At 46.3% G+C, this 22288-nt stretch overlaps 1 protein-coding gene across 2 annotated transcripts in view; it reads right to left on the reverse strand.

Moving 5' to 3' along the window:
* Positions 1–8014: 8014 nt before the first annotated feature.
* The window catches only part of LOC118357867 (T-box transcription factor TBX5), a 28179-nt gene continuing 13905 nt past the window's right edge, over positions 8015–22288 (reverse strand). The window contains exons 8-9 of one of the 2 annotated variants that reach the window (XM_052478887.1): positions 15549–15775; positions 8015–11131 (exon numbers count right to left, since the gene is read on the reverse strand). In XM_052478887.1, coding sequence (XP_052334847.1) covers positions 10563–11131; positions 15549–15775 — 796 coding nt within the window. In that variant the 3' untranslated portion in view covers positions 8015–10562. The remainder of the gene's footprint in view (positions 11132–15548; positions 15776–22288) is intronic. The other variant, XM_052478888.1, reaches the window with a different exon arrangement.

The raw sequence follows: 22288 nt of genomic DNA on the forward strand, positions 1-22288 counted from the left end.
GAGAGGGAGGGAGGAGGGAGACAGGGTAGACAGAGAGGGATGGAGGGGGGCGAGAGGGAGGGAGAGGGAAGACAGAGAGGGAGGGAGGAGGGAGAGAGGGAGGGAGGGTAGACAGAGAGGGGTGGAGGAGGGAGGGAGGGTAGACAGAGAGGGATGGAGGAGGGAGAGAGGGTAGACAGAGAGGGATGGAGGAGGGAGAGAGGGTAGACAGAGAGGGATGGAGGAGGGAGAGAGCGAGGGAGAGGGAAGACAGAGAGGGATGGAGGAGGGAGAGAGGGAGGGAGGGTAGACAGAGAGGGGTGGAGGAGGGAGGGAGGTTAGACAGAGAGGGATGGAAGAGGGAGAGAGGGAGAGAGGGGAAGTCAGAGAGGGATGGAGGAGGGAGAAAGGGAGAGAAGGGAAGTCAGAGAGGGATGGAGGAGGGAGAGAAGGGAGAGAAGGGAAGTCAGAGAGGGATGGAGGAGGGAGAGAAGGGAAGACAGAGAGAGATGGAGGAGGGAGGGAGGGTAGACAGAGAGGGATGGAGGAGGGAGAGAGGGGAGGGAGGGTAGACAGAGAGGGATGGAGGAGGGAGGGAGGGTAGACAGAGAGGGATGAAGGAGGGAGAGAGGGTGGACAGAGAGGCATGGAGGAGGGAGAGAAGGGAAGACAGAGAAGGATGGAGGAGGAAGGGAGGGAGGGTAGACAGAGAGGGATAGAGAAGGGAGGGAGGGTAGACAGAGAGGGAGGGAGGAGGGAGAGAGGGTAGACAGAGAGCGATGGAGGGGGGCGAGAGGGGGGGGAGAGGGAAGACAGAGAGGAGGGAGGAGGGAGAGAGGGAGGGAGGGTAGACAGAGAGGGGTGGAGGAGGGAGGGAGGGTAGACAGAGAGGGATGGAGGAGGGAGAGAGGGTAGACATAGAGGGATGGAGGAGGGAGAGAGGGTAGACAGAGAGGGATGGAGGAGGGAGAGAGCGAGGGAGAGGGAAGACAGAGAGGGATGGAGGAGGGAGAGAGGAGGGAGGGTAGACAGAGAGGGGTGGAGGAGGGAGGGAGGTTAGACAGAGAGGGATGGAGGAGGGAGAGAGGGTAGACAGAGAGGGATGGAAGAGGGAGAGAGGGTAGACAGAGAGGGATGGAGGAGGGAGAGAGGGTAGACAGAGAGGGATGGAGGAGGGAGAGAGGGTAGACAGAGAGGGATGGAGGATGGAGAGAGGGTAGACAGAGAGGGATGGAGGAGGGAGAGAGGGAGAGAGGAGAGAGGGTAGACAGAGAGGGATGGAGGAGGGAGAGAGGGTAGACAGAGAGGGATGGAGGAGGGAGAGAGGGAGAGAGGGTAGACAGAGAGGGATGGAGGAGGGAGAGAGGGTAGACAGAGAGGGATGGAGGAGGGAGAGAGGGTAGACAGAGAGGGATGGAGGAGGGAGAGAGGGTAGACAGAGAGGGATGGAGGAGGGAGAGAGGGAGAGAGGGTAGACAGAGATTGATGGAGGAGGGAGAGAGGGTAGACAGAGAGGGATGGAGGAGGGAGAGAGGGAGAGAGGGTAGACAGAGATGGATGGAGGAGGGAGAGAGGGTAGACAGAGAGGGGTGGAGGAGGGAGAGAGGGTAGACAGAGAGGGATGGAGGAGGGAGAGAGGGTAGACAGAGAGGGATGGAGGAGGGAGAGAGGGAGAGAGGGAAGTCAGAGAGGGATGGAGGAGGGAGAGAAGGGAGAGAAGGGAAGTCAGAGAGGGATGGAGGAGGGAGATAAGGGAAGACAGAGAGAGATGAAGGAGGGAGAGAGGGTGGACAGAGAGGCATGGAGGAGGGAGAGAAGGGAAGACAGAGAAGGATGGAGGAGGAAGGGAGGGAGGGTAGACAGAGAGGGATAGAGAAGGGAGGGAGGGTAGACAGAGAGGGAGGGAGGAGGGAGAGAGGGTAGACAGAGAGGGATGGAGGGGGCGAGAGGGAGGGAGAGGGAAGACAGAGAGGAGGGAGGAGGGAGAGAGGGAGGGAGGGTAGACAGAGAGGGGTGGAGGAGGGAGGGAGGGTAGACAGAGAGGGATGAAGGAGGGAGAGAGGGTGGACAGAGAGGCATGGAGGAGGGAGAGAAGGGAAGACAGAGAAGGATGGAGGAGGAAGGGAGGGAGGGTAGACAGAGAGGGATATAGAAGGGAGGGAGGGTAGACAGAGGAGGGAGGAGGGACAGGGTAGGAGGGATGGAGGGGGCGAGGGGTAGACAGAGAGGGATGGAGGGGGCGAGAGGGAGGGAGAGGGAAGACAGAGAGGGAGGGAGGAGGGAGAGAGGGAGGGAGGGTAGACAGAGAGGGGTGGAGGAGGGAGGGAGGGTAGACAGAGAGGGATGGAGGAGGGAGAGAGGGTAGACAGAGAGGGATGGAGGAGGGAGAGAGGGTAGACAGAGAGGGATGGAGGAGGGAGAGAGCGAGGGAGAGGGAAGACAGAGAGGGATGGAGGAGGGAGAGAGGGAGGGAGGGTAGACAGAGAGGGGTGGAGGAGGGAGGGAGGTTAGACAGAGAGGGATGGAAGAGGGAGAGAGGGAGAGAGAGGGAAGTCAGAGAGGGATGGAGGAGGGAGAGAAGGGAGAGAAGGGAAGTCAGAGAGGGATGGAGGAGGGAGAGAAGGGAGAGAAGGGAAGTCAGAGAGGGATGGAGGAGGGAGAGAAGGGAAGACAGAGAGAGATGGAGGAGGGAGGGAGGGTAGACAGAGAGGGATGAGGAGGGAGAGAGGGAGGGAGGGTAGACAGAGAGGGATGGAGGAGGGAGGGAGGGTAGACAGAGAGGGATGAAGGAGGGAGAGAGGGTGGACAGAGAGGCATGGAGGAGGGAGAGAAGGGAAGACAGAGAAGGATGGAGGAGGAAGGGAGGGAGGGTAGACAGAGAGGGATAGAGAAAGGAGGGAGGGTAGACAGAGAGGGAGGGAGGAGGGAGAGAGGGTAGACAGAGAGCGATGGAGGGGGGCGAGAGGGGGGGAGAGGGAAGACAGAGAGGGAGGGAGGAGGGAGAGAGGGAGGGAGGGTAGACAGAGAGGGGTGGAGGAGGGAGGGAGGGTAGACAGAGAGGGATGGAGGAGGGAGAGAGGGTAGACATAGAGGGATGGAGGAGGGAGAGAGGGTAGACAGAGAGGGATGGAGGAGGGAGAGAGCGAGGGAGAGGGAAGACAGAGAGGGATGGAGGAGGGAGAGAGGGAGGGAGGGTAGACAGAGAGGGGTGGAGGAGGGAGGGAGGTTAGACAGAGAGGGATGGAGGAGGGAGAGAGGGTAGACAGAGAGGGATGGAAGAGGGAGAGAGGGTAGACAGAGAGGGATGGAGGAGGGAGAGAGGGTAGACAGAGAGGGATGGAGGAGGGAGAGAGGGTAGACAGAGAGGGATGGAGGATGGAGAGAGGGTAGACAGAGAGGGATGGAGGAGGGAGAGAGGAGAGGGAGAGGGGTAGACAGAGAGGGATGGAGGAGGGAGAGAGGGTAGACAGAGAGGGATGGAGGAGGGAGAGAGGGAGAGAGGGTAGACAGAGAGGGATGGAGGAGGGAGAGAGGGTAGACAGAGAGGGATGGAGGAGGGAGAGAGGGTAGACAGAGAGGGATGGAGGAGGGAGAGAGGGTAGACAGAGAGGGATGGAGGAGGGAGAGAGGGAGAGAGGGTAGACAGAGATTGATGGAGGAGGGAGAGAGGGTAGACAGAGAGGGATGGAGGAGGGAGAGAGGGAGAGAGGGTAGACAGAGATGGATGGAGGAGGGAGAGAGGGTAGACAGAGAGGGGTGGAGGAGGGAGAGAGGGTAGACAGAGAGGGATGGAGGAGGGAGAGAGGGTAGACAGAGAGGGATGGAGGAGGGAGAGAGGGAGAGAGGGTAGACAGAGAGGGATGGAGGAGGGAGAGAGGGTAGACAGAGAAGGATGGAGGAGGGAGAGAGGGTAGACAGAGAGGGATGGAGGAGGGAGAGAGGGTAGACAGAGAGGGATGGAGGAGGGAGAGAGGGAGAGAGGGTAGACAGAGAGGGATGGAGGAGGGAGAGAGGGTAGACAGAGAGGGATGGAGGAGGGAGAGAGGGAGAGAGGGTAGACAGAGGGATGGAGGAGGGAGAGAGGGTAGACAGAGAGGGATGGAGGAGGGAGAGAGGGTAGACAGAGAGGGATGGAGGAGGGAGAGAGGGAGAGAGGGTAGACAGAGAGGGATGGAGGAGGGAGAGAGGGTAGACAGAGAGGGATGGAGGAGGGAGAGAGGGTAGACAGAGAGGGATGGAGGAGGGAGAGAGGGAGAGAGGGTAGACAGAGAGGGATGGAGGAGGGAGAGAGGGTAGACAGAGAGTGATGGAGGAGGGAGAGGGGAAGAAAGAGCGGGAGTGAAGGAAGGAGAGGGTAGGGAGGCAGAGAGGGATGGAGGAGGGAGAGGGGAAGAAAGAGCGGGAGTGAAGGAAGGAGAGGGTAGACAGAGAGGGATGGAGGAGGGAGAGGGGAAGAAAGAGCGGGAGTGAAGGAAGGAGAGGGTAGGGAGGCAGAGATAACGATAAGCACCACTTAGGCTCTTTGATCATATGGTTCATCCATCTCCCAGCTAGACCAATGTGTTTAAGACAGTTTCCAGACTGAACACTCAACTTTTGCAATGTACACACACACGCGCACACAAACGCGCACGCACACACACACACACACACACACACACACACACACACACACACACACACACACACACACACACACACACACACACACACACACACACACACACACACACACACACACACACACACACACACACACACACACACACACACACAATATCCGCTGTTTGATAGTCTCAACAGTTACAGAGAGACATTTCTTATTCATAACCTGATTGTGTAATTTCTCTGTCTGGAGAACCCTGTTATATATTACAGAAGTGTAACTGAACATTCCTCTAGGAGTGTGTGATTTATCTTCACTTTGTTTGTGTGACAGACGGATCAGGGGCCTCTCCCTCTCTCCTCTCCTCTTTGCTTCCCCTCTCCTCCTTTCAGTGCTCTCTAACATAGGAGAGAAGGGGTTAAGGAAAAACAGACCCTCAAAGGCGCTGTCTGCTTAACCCCCGAGAGAGAGAGAGAGAGAGAGAGAGAGAGAGAGAGAGAGAGATACCAGAGAGAGAAAAAGAGAGCGAGGGAGAAAGAGGGACAGAGATGTAGAGAGTAAGAGTGTGTTTACATTTTGTCTGTGGCAAAGTCTTGGAGAGAAAGCTGGGGAAAGTCAAGCTGACACACACACACACACACACACACACACACACACACACACACACACACACACACACACACACACACACACACACACACACACACACACACACACACACATACACACACTTGCACGCGCACACACACACATTTCTCTACAAAGCACTGTGTCTGTCTGAGTGTCTGTGTGTTGTAACGGGCTCTTCTCTTCCCTGAGCTGTGAGCAGGTGTGAGGAGTCCTTAACCCCACTGAGGAGCAGAAACATGACACCTTAACGAGAAACACTACAGAGGGAAGAGAGAGTGAGAGTGAGAAAGGTGACCAGCAACAGTCATCATGGAGATGCCCACTACACTCCAGCACAGCCAACCCCACTCTTCTCTGGGCAGTAGGTCATCTGTGTGAGTGGGTCCAGCTGGAGGAGACGCGAGAGGCCAAACAACCTGTCACATACCTACACACACACACACACACACACACACACACACACACACACACACACACACACACACACACACACACACACACACACACACACACACACACACACACACACACACACACACACACACACACACACACACACACACAGCTGCACTCGAACCCCAGAACTAGACTACTCTGTTTAACTTAACCTCCTTTATCAACACTGACAGCTCAGGTCACCTCATAGGTGTTCTTTAACCTGCACTGTAGGAGTAACCCACTACTCAGCCTTAGTGTGCATGTTCATGTGTATACGTGTGTGTTCTCATCCGCTGTGGTCCATGGCCAGCAGCACACTTTTAGAAAAAAGGCTTCCAAAAGGTTTATTTGGCTGTCCCCAGCCAAATGGAACACAAAAGGGTTCTACCTGGAACCAAAAATGGTTCTTCAAAGGGTTATCCTATGGGGACAGCCAAAGAACCCTTTTAGGTTCTATATAGCACATTTTTGTACTCCATGTAGAGTTGAGTAAGGACAGTCTTCTACAGTATGTTGAAGTATATGCTGCATGTCTCTTCAGAAGGAACATAAACATGAAAACAAAGTTATTCCAAATTCTCTTCAAATGTATTTATAAAGCCATTTATTCCAACCATGTTAAACATAGTCTCCATAAGGAAATGACAGGAGATAGAAAAAGCACAAAAACAAACCTTTAATGAGAAACAAACAACTTGAACAATTCAACCAACTATGTGTCATTTCACTAACTTACAACAAAACCAGACAAAATCTCTATACCAATAAATACTATCAAATATTACAATACAATAAAGCAAAAACGCTTCCCAATTGATCACTTATTTCTCACACACACACACACACACACACACACACACACACACACACACACACACACACACACACACACACACACACACACACACACACACACACACACACACACACACACACACACACACACACACACAGGAATGACTCTCCCCCCAGCACGTACTGTACAGAGGCTACCCACTGATCCTCTGTGAATCAATAGTAACTATTCCTATGTTAGTGCAAATCACTCCCGGCCATCACCCAGTTCCAAATAATGCACCCACTGATATGCAGCATGTTTTTGCTTATCTTATTGGCAAAACATTGTAGTGGCCCCCCTCTTGAAGGCAGAGAGAACCTTTATATGTTTTAAAGTTATTTTCCTGCAATTATACACATTTTATTGGCATGGGATGGAGAGAAATGTTGCAATATTATAAGAAACGTAATGCAATTTTATTCGTTTTGTCATGGAGCTGAGAGAGAATTGTGCGGTTTACCTCAAATTTCCTGCTATTCTATACATTTTTGCATGGGGGTAGAGAGAAATTGTGCATGCCGTTTTATAGCACATTTCCTGAAATTCTACATATTTTGCCATGACTTATGCCATGATAATATGAAATCTTAGTGAGAGTGACTCACAAAGAGGACTCCCTGGGGGTCAGGGCCCCTGTGCACGTGCCCTTCATGTTCGGTCGGTAATTCGGCCATGATTACTAAAAGTTTAAATATCTAGATAGACTAACTTACCAATCTAAAAAAATTTAGCTGACATGGGCAAATTGAGCGACTTACACAATAAGAGGAATGATGCACAACCAAGGTTTGATTGGTCAGTTCGGGGTAACGGAGTGTTGTTTAGCCAGTTCGAGGGTAACGGAGTGTTGTTTAGCCAGTTCAGGGTAACGGAGTGTTGTTTAGCCAGTTCGAGGTAACGGAGTGCTGTTTAGCCAGTTCGGGGTAACGGAGTGTTGTTTAGCCAGTTCTGTTTAGCCAGTTCGGGTAACGGGTGCTGTTTAGCCAGTTCGGGAGTGTTGTTTAGCCAGTTCGGGGTAACGGAGTGTTGTTTAGCCAGTTCGGGGTAACGGAGTGCTGTTTAGCCAGTTCGGGGTAACGGAGTGTTGTTTAGCCAGTTCGGGGTAACGGAGTGTTGTTTAGCCAGTTCGGGGTAACGGAGTGTTGTTTAGCCAGTTCGGGGTAACGGAGTGTTGTTTAGCCAGTTCGGGGTAACGGAGTGTTGTTTAGCCAGTTCGGGTAACGGAGTGTTGTTTAGCCAGTTCGAGGTAACGGAGTGTTGTTTAGCCAGTTCGGGGTAACGGAGTGTTGTTTAGCCAGTTCGGGGTAACGGAGTGTTGTTTAGCCAGTTCGGGGTAACGGGTGTAACGGAGTGTTGTTTAGCCAGTTCGGGGTAACGGAGTGTTGTTTAGCCAGTTCGGGGTAACGGAGTGTTGTTTAGCCAGTTCGGGGTAACGGAGTGTTGTTTAGCCAGTTCGGGGTAACGGAGTGTTGTTTAGCCAGTTCGGGGTAACGGAGTGTTGTTTAGCCAGTTCGGAGTGCTGTTTAGCCAGTTCGGGGTAACGGAGTGTTGTTTAGCCAGTTCGGGGTAACGGAGTGTTGTTTAGCCAGTTCGGGGTAACGGAGTGTTGTTTAGCCAGTTCGGGGTAACGGAGTGTTGTTTAGCCAGTTCGGGGTAACGGAGTGTTGTTTAGCCAGTTCGGGGTAACGGAGTGTTGTTTAGCCAGTTTGGGGTAACGGAGTGTTGTTTAGCCAGTTCGGGGTAACGGAGTGTTGTTTAGCCAGTTCGGGGTAACGGAGTGTTGTTTAGCCAGTTCGGGGTAACGGAGTGTTGTTTAGCCAGTTCGGGGTAACGGAGTGTTGTTTAGCCAGTTCGGGGTAACGGAGTGTTGTTTAGCCAGTTCGGGTAACGGAGTGCTGTTTAGCCAGTTCGGGGTAACGGAGTGTTGTTTAGCCAGTTCGGGGTAACGGAGTGTTGTTTAGCCAGTTCGAGGGTAACGGAGTGTTGTTTAGCCAGTTCGGGGTAACGGAGTGTTGTTTAGCCAGTTCGAGGGTAACGGAGTGTTGTTTAGCCAGTTCGGGGTAACGGAGTGTTGTTTAGCCAGTTCGGGGTAACGGAGTGTTGTTTAGCCAGTTGGGGAGTAAAGGACATGGCAGCTGTGACCGCAACATGATGATGAAATGTGTGAATATCAAAAATGCAATTGGATTGTGTACAGGTCTTTTGCCCTCCGGCTGCCTCCAAATGAAACTAAAGGTGTGTGTATGCAGGCACGTGCACAGCACAGGAGGCTGCTGTGGGAATGACGGCTCATAATAATGGATGGAACGGAAAAGATGGAATGGCATCAAACACATGGAAATAATTTCTTTGATGTAATTGTTACTATTCCACTTATTCCACTCCAGCCATTACCACGAGCCAGTCCTCCCCAATTAAGGTGCCACCAACCTCCTGTGGTGCACAGACAGAGCCCTAGGGGTGTTGGAGCACCTGCCCTTTGCCCTCCTTTGAAAACAGTGCCCTTTTGATTAGTGCCGTCTCTTCTAACTTCCAATGCAACACATTGTCCGTCAAATTAGATCATTTCTCATGAACTCTTCAATGATGAGATAAGTCCCCGGTACCGGGGGGGGAATTTTAAATTCATATTTGCCAGTAGTGGGTTACTTTGGAGTTGCTAGCATGTGTTGTTTCACGGTCAGGGACATGGAAGGGGACATCTGCAGTTTGACAGTTTACATTTAAACATTTTTTTTTTTACCCCTTTTTCTCCCCAATTTTGTGGTATCCAATTGTTAGTAGCTACTATCTTGTCTCATCTCTACATCCTCCGATACACAACCCAACCAAGCCTCACTGCTTCTTAACACAGCGCGCACCCAACCCAACCGGCCCGCCACAGGAGTCGCTGGTGCGCGATGAGACAAGGACATCCCTACAGACCAAGCCCTCCCTAACCTGGACGACGCTGGGCCAATTGTGCGTTGCGGTCAGTCACGACAGAGCCTGGGCTCGAACCCCAGAGTCTCTGGTGGCCCTTAACCACTGCGCCACTCGGGAGGCCCCCGCAGTTTGACTGTTTGTTAGTAGCAGAACCAATTTAAATCAGATAAACACTAGTTAGCTTGTTTTGACAGCATAACCATGCTAACTAGCTGATTCATTACCTACATTCTAGATGATCAGCTGATATAGCCCACCCCAGTAGTGGTTCTTTTAACTCCCTGTCATTTGTAGTTCTAGCTTTAATGCCCTACAATGTGTGATGAATGAGTGTTATTGCAGAGAATTAAGGCCTATGTAAAAAAAAACATGAATACATTAGAATTTGTCTACAAGAGCAGTAGAAAACAATGAATGGATTTAAGTTATATATATTATTATTTTGGGGGGGTTATTTCACTTTGAGAACCTGCCCCACCAAAGATCTGTGCATGGCCCTGTGTGTGTGAGTGTGTGTGTGTGCATGTGTGTGCATGTGTGTCTGTGTGTGTCACGTCTTACTCCCTGCAGCCTGGTCTAAACTAACTGTTTATCTCTCCTCTGCTCTGCCTGTGGCCACTCAGCCGGCCTCTCAGCCGACATTAACTCACAGCAGCCCTGAGCTGAGCTGAGCTGAGCTGACACACACACACACACACACACACACACACACACACACACACACACACACACACACACACACACACACACACACACACACACACACACACACAAACCAACTGGAAACCACGGCCACAGAGACACTGTCACACTTCTTCAAGGGACAGACAGGTAACATAGTGCATTATTAAAAACAGTCTCAGGGATGAAGTTCGGAACGTTGTCATCTTCCTTCCTGTCCCTCCAGTTAGAGTGCTTATCCACCTGGTTCCACTAACATCAGTTCCTTCCAGAGTGGTCCCAGACAGTGGGGGGTGGTATTTAATGTAACACAAAGACGATCCAAGGCTCAATCCACAGCACAGGGAAAGACACAATTGGCAAATTAAATCTCTTCACACATCAAACGACACACCTCACATAAACACCTCACATAAATAGAACCCCCAGCCACCAGTCTGTCTTTCCCCTACACCTGTGGTTCAATCAGGTGGGCTCGCTCCACTCTGGGACCCCTCCCCTGGTCTGTGTGTGTAGGGTGTGGTATTGGGTAGGAGACAGGGAGGTGGGGTAGCAGTGGTACTCTCTGAGGGGTGGGCTGGTATGTTGGGGTGTCTGGGGTGGTCTGGAGTTCTGGGTCTGGTAGGGGCACTGGGAGAGAGAGTCCAGAGGAGGAGAGCATTGGTGGGCTACTGAGCTCAGCTGAGAGCCCCGGGGACTGGAGGAGTAGGGCTGGTGGGGGAAGGTCATGTAGGGGTCAGTAGGGGTCATGGGGGTCATAGCAGGAGTCAAAGGGCAGCTGTAGGACCAGGATGTACAGCTGAGGTCATCCACTCTGGGCTCAGATCCAGCAAACATACACGCCTGCCGCTGCCCCGCCTCTGACCTGTAGAGGGAGTCAGAGAGACCAGGGGGATGGGGATGGACAGCGGGAGGAAGAGGAGGAGGAGGAGGGTAAGCAGATGGGTGATAGTAAGACTCAACATCGCTGGGAGAACTGTTGATGTAGGACTTCCTGTACTGGTGATGCTCTGTTGTAGGACAGGTATCATCTGCTGTAGAGAGAGAGAAAGAAAGAGAGAGAGAGAGAGAGAGAGAGAGAGAGAGAGAGAGAGAGAGAGAGAGAGAGAGAGAGAGAGAGAGAGAGAGGGAGAGAGAGAGAGAGAGAGAGGAGAGAGAGAGAGAGAGATAGAGGGAGAATGAGGTGTAAGATTGTGGAATAAACTATGAAAGGAACTGCCCAGCAAGCACATTCGGTTCCTTGGAAGTTGTGGGAATGTACATTCTTGGTTACCCGTTGATTCTGGTAACGTAGCCATAAAGTTTCCTGACCGACAAAATGTAATGTTTTTTTAAACGTTCTGAGAACGGAAGTGACATTTTCTGCTGCTCTGGGAAAGTACATTTGTAGGTTGCAGGAAGGTTTTGAGAGTGTTTTACTGTGGTTCCCTGAAACTTTTCCTGGGAGGTTTTATTAACATTCTGAGAGTGGAAATTATAGGTTATTTAGAGGTTTTTGAATAACTTTCTGGAAACATTCACTGAATGTTTCAATAGCAAGGATAGCTTGCATTAATGGTTTTGAACTCAAAGCACAGACAGTACACATGGAGATTAATTTGCTTTGGCAAACACATTCATTTTTTATTGTGGCACGGCATCAGTGAGGTTCAAACCTATGATCTCCTGTTCTCTAACCATGGAATTAGTCCACTGCGCCACCAGGATGGAGCTAGCATGCCATGGTTTTTTAACCCATACAAAGCTGTTCAATTTAACCCATTCAAACAGATCCTATTTCAAAGGAAACAAGCACTCATTAAGATCGGGTGTGGCCAATAAGTGGGCGTGACCACACACATGAACACACTTAACAAGATGCTGAGACGGAATGTAAATGTTTTTCAATAACCTTCTTAGACTGTTCTTTGAACATTACTAATGTATTTATGGAACGTTTTCTTAATGTTCTGAGAACATGACTTTAACTAGAACCATGAAGAATCCTGTAGTAAAAATTATGCTGAATTATTGAAATTCCCAAAGGAGAACGTTGTTTCTTAACGTTCTCTGAACTATTTGAGACCAATCCCAATGTAAAAGCAGTTGGAGAATGTTCCTAGAACATTACCAAAAATTTAACCATGCTTGAACCTTTAGGAAATGTTCTGTTAAAGTAATGAAATACCAAGAAAATAAAGTTATTTTGTCAAGATCCTTCAATGTGCTGAGAATATTCCAAAGTTAAGCAACTGTCCTGCACCACTCCGAGAACGTTGTGGGAAGGTTATATGCAAAATAACCACAGAACAACCAAGCTCCCGTTAAGCTCTAAGAAACATTTGGTTTTCAGAATGCTATGTGCTAGCTGGGTGGTCTTCAACTAGCAACGTCTATCATAGAAACATTTGGTTTTCAGAATGCTATGTGCTAGCTGGGTGGTCTTCAACTAGCAACGTCTATCATAGAAACATTTGGTTTTCAGAATGCTATGTGCTAGCTGGGTGGTCTTCAACTAGCAACGTCTATCATAGAAACATTTGGTTTTCAGAATGCTATGTGCTAGCTGGGTGGTCTTCAACTAGCAACGTCTATCATAGAAACATTTGGTTTTTAGAATGCTATGTGCTAGCTGGGTGGTCTTCAACTAGCAACGTCTATCATAGAAACATTTGGTTTTCAGAATGCTATGTGCTAGCTGGGTGGTCTTCAACTAGCAACATCTATCATAGAAACAAAACATGCCAGACTCAAAGAGGCATAAAAAACTAATCCAGTGTCTAGAGCAGGGGTGTCAAACTCATTTTACCATGGGGGCCGCATTCCATCTTCAACAAGGTCTGGAGGTCCGCAATGAAAATTGGTTATATTTCCTTGTCATCAAAATGTGCTAAACATTTTCCTCTATCCATCATTATTGGAATTTTTGATGCTCCCTGATCTGTCTTGCTTTCATTTAGGTTGTGTTTCAACAAGTTCTCAGTCTCACATCAGAATGAGACATTCATCGATGTTTGTCATTCAATTTTTTTGAGTTTGTTACAAAGTCAAATTTCAAAGTGTTTAAAGTTAAGTTTAGGCATTAACTCTGAATTTTTAGGGTTAGGGTGGAGTTTTGGCATTAACTCTGAAGTTTTAGGGTTAGGGTGGAGTTCAGGCATTAACTCTGAATTCTTAGGGTTAGGGTGGAGTTTAGGCATTAACTCTGAATTTTTAGGGTTAGGGTGGAGTTTAGGCATTAACTCTGAATTTTTAGGGTTAGGGTGGAGTTTAGGCATTAACTCTGAATTTTTAGGGTTAGGGTGGAGTTTAGGCATTAAAACTTGTTATAGCTGCAATCTCACTACCGGGCTCGATATGACAAGTACCAGTGAAAATAGAGGGCGCCAAATTCAAACCACAGAAATCTCATAATTACAATTCCTAAAACATACATGTGTCTCATACCATTTTAAAGCTATTCTCATTGTTAATCCCACGAAAGTGTCCGATTTCAAATAGGCTTTTCAGCAAAAGCCCTATAAACGATTATGTTAGGTCTCCACCAAACCACAATAAGCACAGCCATTTTCCAGCAAAATATAGCATTCACAAAAAGCGTAAATAGAGATAAAACGATTCCCTAACCTTGAATTATCTTCATCAGATGACACTCATAGGACTTCATGTTACACAATACATGCATGTTTTGTTTGATAAAGTTAATATTTATATAAAAAAATCTGAGTTTACATTGGCAAATTAGATTCACTAGTTCCAAAAACATCAAGTGATTTTGCATAGCCACATCGTTTCAACAGAAATACTCATCATAAATGTAGATGATAATACAAGTTATACACATGGAATTATAGATATACCTCTCCTTAATGCAACCGCTGTGTCAGATTTCAAAAAAAGTTAGCAACACATGCAATAATCTGAGACGGAGCTCAGAACATTAGCCAAATTAGCAACCATGTTGGAGTCAACAGAAACCAGATAAGACACGATAAATGTTTCCTTACCTTTGATGAACTTCATCAGAATGCAGTCCTAGGAATCCCAGGTCCACAATAAATGCTTGATTTGTTCGAAAATGTCCGTTATTTATGTCCAATTAGCTACTTTGGTTAGCGCGTTTGGTAAACAATTCCAAAGTCACAACGTGCGTCCACTATAACGTGACGAAATAACCAAAAGTTCCGTAACAGTCAGTAGAAACATGTCAAACGATGTACTGAATCAATCTTTAGAATGTTGTTTACATATATCTTGAATAACATTCCAACCGGAGAATTAGAATGACTTCAGATGACCGGTGGAACGCAGGTCCTTCCCCTGTGAACGTGCATAGTGAAAGCATGGTCAACTCGTGGCAGTGGTGACTATTTCCTGTCTCATTCGACCCCCCTTCACATTAGAGTCATCAGACAAAGTTCTATTGACTGTTGATATCTAGTGGAAGGAGTAGGAAGTGAAAACTCATCCATATCTCGCTGTAATTTCAATGAGAGCTTGGTTGAAAATCTACCACCCCCAGAAAAAAAACAGGAAGTGGAATTTCTCAGGTTTTTGCCTGCTATGTGAATTCTGTTATACTCACAGACATAATTCAAACAGTTTTAGAAACTTCAGTGTTTTCTATCCAATACTACTAATAATATGCAAATATTAGCAACTATGATTGAGGAGCAGGCCATTGAATATGGGCACCTCTGTGCACCTTTCATCCAAGCTACTCAATATTACCCCCTGCAGCCATAAGAAGTTAACTCCAAATGGTTGAGGTAAGGGTTAAGGTTTGGGATACATTTAAAACTAAAATATTCAAAACAACTTTGTATTGCTGGATTTGAACTTACAGACGCTTACGCCCATTCGCTATCCCCATCCACAACAACCTAGAAAACCAAACCTACTTGAAGGTAACAGCGCTCACTGTTGCCCCTAGTGGCCGGCTTCCACATCATCTCCCGACGTCCACAGACATGGATGGACGTTGAATACTGACTTGTACAAAGGGTGATCTTGCTGGATTATTAGCGATCTGGACACAGTCAGGAAACATGATCATTTCTACACAGTTTTGATTTGGTTTTAGACATTTGAAAGTATATTGGAAAAAAATAAATAAATACTCAAACCACCCGTAGGCCGGATGTTTGACCCCCCTGTTCTAGGGTGACAGTAACCCCTGTTCTAGGGTGACAGTAACCCCTGTTCTAGGGTGACAGTAAGCCCTGTTCTAGGGTGACAGTAAGCCCTGTTCTAGGGTGACAGTAACCCCTGTTCTAGGGTGACAGTAACCCCTGTTCTAGGGTGACAGTAACCCCTGTTCTAGGGTGACAGTAACCCCTGTTCTAGGGTGACAGTAACCCCTGTTCTAGGGTGACAGTAACCCCTGTTCTAGGGTGACAGTAACCCCTGTTCTAGGGTGACAGTAACCCTGTTCTAGGGTGACAGTAAGCAGACAAGTGCAGCGTAGCGTACCTTTCCTCTTGTTGCAGTGGTACACCTGCATGTGTTTGTGTGGGTCTGGTTGGGGGAGGGTGTAGGGGGCTGGAGGGAGGGTGAGGAGATCCTGGGTGGTGCTGCTCACCCCATTCTCACAGGAATAGGGGTGTGAACCCAACCCCCTCGCTTCCCCCCCAAACGGACTCACACTAGGACACACCCTCTGACGCACTGAGCTACGAGGAACCACCGGATACTCCTTACTGAGAGAGAGAGAGAGAGAGAGAGAGAGAGAGAGAGAGAGAGAGAGAGAGAGAGAGAGAGAGAGAGAGAGACCAAGCACAGTAATTAGACAGGTCTCCAGTCACTGCAGATATATGAGTATATTTTAGGCCAAACCGTCTAATTAAGGTGAAAATATTGTCTAAGCTGCTTGCCAAGACATTACACAAGAATTTAGTTCTTAAATGTACTGTATATTTCCATGTGTCTACCCCTTCAGAATCAAACCACAGTATTTCTTTATTTTTTCACTCTCCCTCCCAGTTTCATTCTTTTTCTATTATGTTCCACATAAATATTCTGCGGTTGGTGTTTTTTGTAATGATTTAAGTGACCATTGTGCTGTTGTTGCTGTTAGAAATACTAAGGTTCCTAAGACAAACCCACGTTTTATTCGTAAGAGAAATTTGAAGTGATTTAATGAGCAGGCTTTCTTTCATGATTTGTTTTATTTTGACTGGAGCAAGATTGAGCTTATCCCTGATGTGGAAACTGCCCGGAAATTCTTTCATGATGGTTTTTCCCAAATAGTAAACAAACATGCCCCATTCCGCGGGTCCAGGGTTAAAGGGCGGGATAATCCATGGTTTTCTTCTGAGCTGTCTTGTATTATTCACGACCGTAATCTAGCCTGGACTAAAGCAAGGAAATCATGTTCTGATGCTGATTGGCTTATTTTTAGGCAGCTACGAAACAAGTGTTCTTTTCTTCTCAGGAAGGTCAAGTCTGAATATTTTATGTCTGTTACCACTGATAACCTGAATGACCCTAGAAAGTTTTGGAATGCTATTAAGTCTATGTCTCGTAACAGTAATGTTAATGAATTACCGTCATGTGTTTTGAAGGACTATGTTGCTATATATGACAAAACTGAAATTGTTTCAATGAGCACTTTGTATCATCTGGTAGGCTGTTTGATTCAGTGTCCTCTGTCTCTACAACCCTGTGTGGATGAACCAGTGAGAGCTGGTCAAGCCTTTAGCTTTTTGCTATTCTCAGTGCAGGAGGTACATAAAGCCCTGAAATCCTTAGATCAGAGACAGCCTGCAGGTCCTGATATTTTGGATCCCTGCTTTTTAAATCTGGCAGCTGATTTCATAGCTGAACCACTTACATCTCTGTTCAATCTAACCCTGGAAAGTAATGAAATTCCAAAGATCTGGAAATCAGCATTTGTCCTACCACTTTTAAAAGGGGGAGATCCAACTCTTTTAAATAATTATAGGCCAATCTCAAAGCTGTCACTCCTGGTGAAAATACTTGAAACCCTTGTAAGTGAACAACTAAAATAGTTTTTATTTACTAACTCTATTTTATCAATGTACCAATCAGGCTTCAGGAAGAAGCACAGCACAATTACAGCAGCCATGAAGGTTTTAAATTATATCACTGAAGCCATTGACAAAAAACCGCACTGTGTCTCACTTTTTATTGATCTCTCTAAGGCTTTTGATACAGTTGATCATGCTATACTAAGGCAGAGACTGTCGAGTGTAGGTCTTTCGGAGCATGCAGTTGCATGGTTTGCTAACTATCTGTCTGATAGAACTCAGTGCACTCAATTTGATGGGCTTACGTTAAATTGTCTGTCTTGAATGGTGTGCCCCAAGGCTCTGTACTTGGTCCTCTCTTATTCACTATTTATACAAAAATGTCTAAAATGCACAACTTCATTTTTATGCTGATGATACTGTTATTTACTGTTGTGCCTCGTCTCTTACAAAAGCTTTCCAGAACATGCAAACTGCTTTTTATACTGTTCAACATACCTTGTGTCAATTGAAGCTTATCCTCAATACTGACAAAACTATGGTGTTTTCTAATGCAAGAAATAGACCTCTGAACCTTTCACCTATTACTACCTGTCAGGGCAAGGATATTGAGGTTGTAACCTCATATAAATATCTTGAATTTTAATTGATGACGGCCTCTCTTTTAAATTGCATATTCAACAACTTACAAAAACAATTGAAGCTGAAATTGGGATTAAGTCCTGTTTATCTTTTGAAGCCAGAAGGGGGCTAGTATCAGCTACATTTATACCTTTACTAGACTATGGGGATATTTTATATATGAATGCTTCCGCTCAGTGTTTGAAATCAATTGACACTCTTTACCATGGCACTTTGAGATTTATTTTAAACTGTAAAACCCTTACGCACGGTATACTTTTATTTACAAAGCCATTTTGGGTTTACTACCTTTTTATTTGTGCATTTTTATTGTTCAGAAATGTGGTGGGTACTGTCTTCGTTCGCTGGACTTTATCCTGCTAACTGTTCCAAATGTCTGAACTGAATATGGTAAAAGGGCTTTTATGTACTCTGCACCATTGTCTTGGAACACCTTACAAAATACTTTTAAACTGGAAGAACTTGTCCTGATTGGTGTTTATAAATCACTGATGAAGGATTTTGAGGCTGATTCCCTGACTTGTCAATGTTTTTAATTTGCTGTTTTATACTCTTGTGAATTCAATGGTTTTTACTAGATTACTTGTAGTTTTTCATGTTGTCTGTCTGTCATTTTTTTGTAATGACTTGGTGCTGCCTATCTTGGCCAGAGCGCTCTTGAAAAAGACATTTGAATCTCAATGAGTTCTTACTGGTTAAATAAAGGTTAAATAAATAAAATAAAAAAATTAAAATGATAGACTTGGATTTTATGAAGTATTTACCTGCTGTACAGCAAATATCCACTCTGCAAAAAATACATATTTTATTCTCTCTACTTGCTTTTCCTCCACTCTCTCTCTCTCTCTTTTTTTCTCTTCTACACTGGCCTCTCAGCTACCTCAGTGTTATGTAGGGGACAGTGGGCTGTCTCTCTACCTCTCATCCTACTGTGACACACACACAAACACACGCTCACGTATGCACACACGCACACACACGTACTCACGCACAGACACACACAGACACACACACACACACACACACACACACACACACACACACACACACACACACACACACACACACACACACACACACACACACACACACACACACACACACACACACACACTCTGCTGAGAGATAATATGCTTCTCTAAAAATAAACTCTCAGTGACATGCCACTTCAGATACTCTCCTGTTTCCCTCTTCTCTCACTCTAACACCACAGTCCATCCCCTTTCTTATTTCCTTCTTCCTCACATAGAGCAGTACAGTGACTAATAAAATACCTTTCCAGTCCTCCCTTCTCATCCTCTCTCCTCCTTCTCCTAATCTACAGTCTCTCTCTGAGAGGACATAGAACACTTAACCCCTTAAACTGCTGACACAAAACAGACTGTCCCTTTCAAACGTCTGAAGCTCTGTACTCCAGTACCTTGGATTTGAAATTATACAATGACTCTGAGGTTAAAGTTTAGACTGTCAGCATGAATTTGAGGGTATTTTCATTCATATCGGGTGAACCGTTTAGAAATTATTAGCACTTGTGTACATAGTTCACCCATTTTAGGGGACCAAAAGTATTGGGACAAATTCACTTACATGTGCATTAAAGTAGTCAAAAGTTGAGTATTTGGTCCCATATTCCTAGAACCCAATGATGACATCAAGCTTGTGACTCTACTAACTTGTTGGATGCATTTGCTGATTGTTTTGGTTGTGTTTCAGATTATTTTGTTAGCAATAGAAATTAATGGTGAACAATGTATTGTGTCATTTTGGAGTCACTTTATTGTAAATAATAATAGAATATGTTACTGTAGACGATACCATGATTACAGATAGTGCTGAATTAATTGTAAATAATGATAAGTAAGGAAATGATGCACATGCAGTACCAGTCAAAAGTTTGGACACACCTACTCATTCAAGGGTTTTTCTTTATTTTTACTATTTTCTACATTGTAGAGTAATAGTGAAGACATCAAAACTATGAAATAGCACATATGCAATCATGTAGTAACCAAAAAAGTGTTAAACAAATCAAAATATCTGATGAGTCCAAATGGTTTGGCGCTTAGTGGTATTATCATTTGTTTTTTAACAGGACAATGACCCAACATACCACCAGGCTGTGTAAGGGCTACTTGACCAAGAAGGAGAGTGATGAAGTGCTGCATCAGATGACCTGACCTCCACAATCACCCGACCTCAACCCAATTGAGATGGTTTGGGATGAGTTGGACCGCAGAGTGAAGGAAAAGCAGCCAACAAGTGCTCATTGTGGGAACTCCTTCAAGACTCTTGGAAAACCATTCCAGGTGAAGCTGGTTGAGAGAATGCCAAGCATGTGCTAAGCTGCCATCAAGGCAAAGGGTGGCTACTTTGAAGAATCTAAAATATTAAATATATTTTGTATTGTTTAACACTTTTTTGGTTACTACATGATTCCATATGTGTTATTTCATAGTTTTGATGTCTTCACTATTATTCTACAATGTATAAAATAGTAAAAATAAAGAAAAACCCTTGAATGAGTGTCCAAACTTTTGCCCGGTACTGTATGTCATACTCGCCCTCGAAAATGCTAACCTTCCCTGTTATTGTAATGGTGAGAGGTTAGCATGTCTTGGGAGTATGATACTTGTGCGTCTGTAACTTTCTCACGCATCATTATTTAATTTTCAGTTAGGACTATCCGTAATCATGGTCGCATCCACAATATGGGACCACCCAACTAAATACTAAACTTTTGACTACTTTATTAATACACATACAAGTGCTTGTCCCCTAACCTGGGGGAATATGTATAGAAAATGCTGTAATTTCTAAAGGGTGTAATTTCTAAATATGTATGAAAAAACCCTCAAATTAAAACTGTCAGTCTGCACTTTAACATCATAGTCATTGTATTATTTTGTAAAAGGTATCACTGTCCTAATACTTTTGGAGCTAACTGTCTATGCTCCAATGTGGGCTGGCCCAAACCAACCCCAGCAGCACAGCCCTGGGGTCCTTCCACCCCGCATCTCATGTTTCCTGGTCTTCCACGCTGACATTTTTACCTGCCACAACAAGTAGTTAACTAGTCCCTTCGCCTGTTGGCTACGCTACAGTGCCTTCGGAAGGTATTCAGACCCCTTGACTTTTTCCACATTTTGTTACGTTACAGCCTTTTTCTAAAATGTATTTAATTTTTTTGTCCCCTCAACAATCTACACACAATAACCCACAATGACAAAGCAAAAACAGGTTTTTAGAAGTGTATATCATATTTACATAAGTATTCACACCCTTTACTGAGTAATTTGTTCAAGCACCTATGGCACCAATTACAGCCTCGAGTCTTCTTGGGGATGACGCTACAAGCTTGGCACACCTGTATTTGGGGAGTTTCTCCCATTCTTCTCTGTAGATCCTCTCAAGCTCTGTCAGGTTGGGTGGGGAGTGTTGCTGCAGATCTATCCAGAGGTCTCTCCAGAGATGTTCGATCGGATTCAAGTCCGAGCTCTGGCTGGGCCACTCAAGGACATTCAGAGACTTGTCCCGAAGCCACTCCCGCTTTGTTTAGGCTGTGTGCTTAGGGTCGTTGTCCTGTTGAACCTTCGCCCCAGTCTGAGGTCCTAAGCACTCTGGAGCAGGTTTTCATCAAGGAACTCTCTGTGCTTTGCACCGTTCATCTTTGCCTCAATCCTGACTAGTCTCTGAGTCCCTGCCGCTGAAAAACAACCCCACAGTATGATGCTGCCACCACCATGCTTCACTGTAGGGATGGTGCCAGGTTTCCTCCAGAAATTATGCTTGGCATTCAGGCCAAAGAGTACAATCTTCATTTCATCAGACCAGAGAATCTTGTTTCTCGTGGTCTGAGAGTCTTTAGGTGCCTTTTGGCAAACTCCAAGTGAGCTGTCATGTGACTTTTACTGAGGAGTGGCTTCCGTCTGGCCACTCTACCATAAAGGCCTGATTGGTGGAGTGCTGCAGAGATGATTGTCCTTCTGGAAGGTTCTCCCAACTCCACAAAGGAACTCTAGAGCTCTGTCAGAGTGACCATCATGTTCTTGGTCACCTCCCTGACCAAGGCCCTTCTCCCCCGATTGCTCAGTTTGGCCGGGCCGGCCAGCTCTAGGAAGAGTCTTGGTGGTTACAAACATCTTCCATTTAAGGATGATGGAGGCCACTGTGTTCTTGGGGACCTTCAATGCTGCACACATTTTTTGGTGCCCTTCCCCAGATCTGTGCCTCGACACAATCCTGTCTCGGAGCTCTACGGACAATTCCTTTGACCTGATGGCTTGGTTTTTTCTCTGACAAGCACTGTCAATTGTGGGACCTTTATATAGACAGGTGTGTGCCTTTCCAAATCATGTCCAATCAATTGAATTGACCACAAGTGGACTACAATCAAGTTGTAGAAACATCTCAAGGATAATCAATTTTCGAGTCTCATAGCAGAGGGTCTGGATACTTATGTAAATAAGGTATTTCATTTAGATACTTTTTTACAATTTGCAAATATTTCTAGAAACCTGTTTTCACTTTTTCATTATGGGGTATTATGTGTAGATTGCTGAGGATTTTTAAAAAAACAAAATG

This window comes from Oncorhynchus keta, chromosome 25 (assembly GCF_023373465.1).
Source record: "Oncorhynchus keta strain PuntledgeMale-10-30-2019 chromosome 25, Oket_V2, whole genome shotgun sequence".
Lineage (NCBI taxonomy): Eukaryota > Metazoa > Chordata > Actinopteri > Salmoniformes > Salmonidae > Oncorhynchus > Oncorhynchus keta.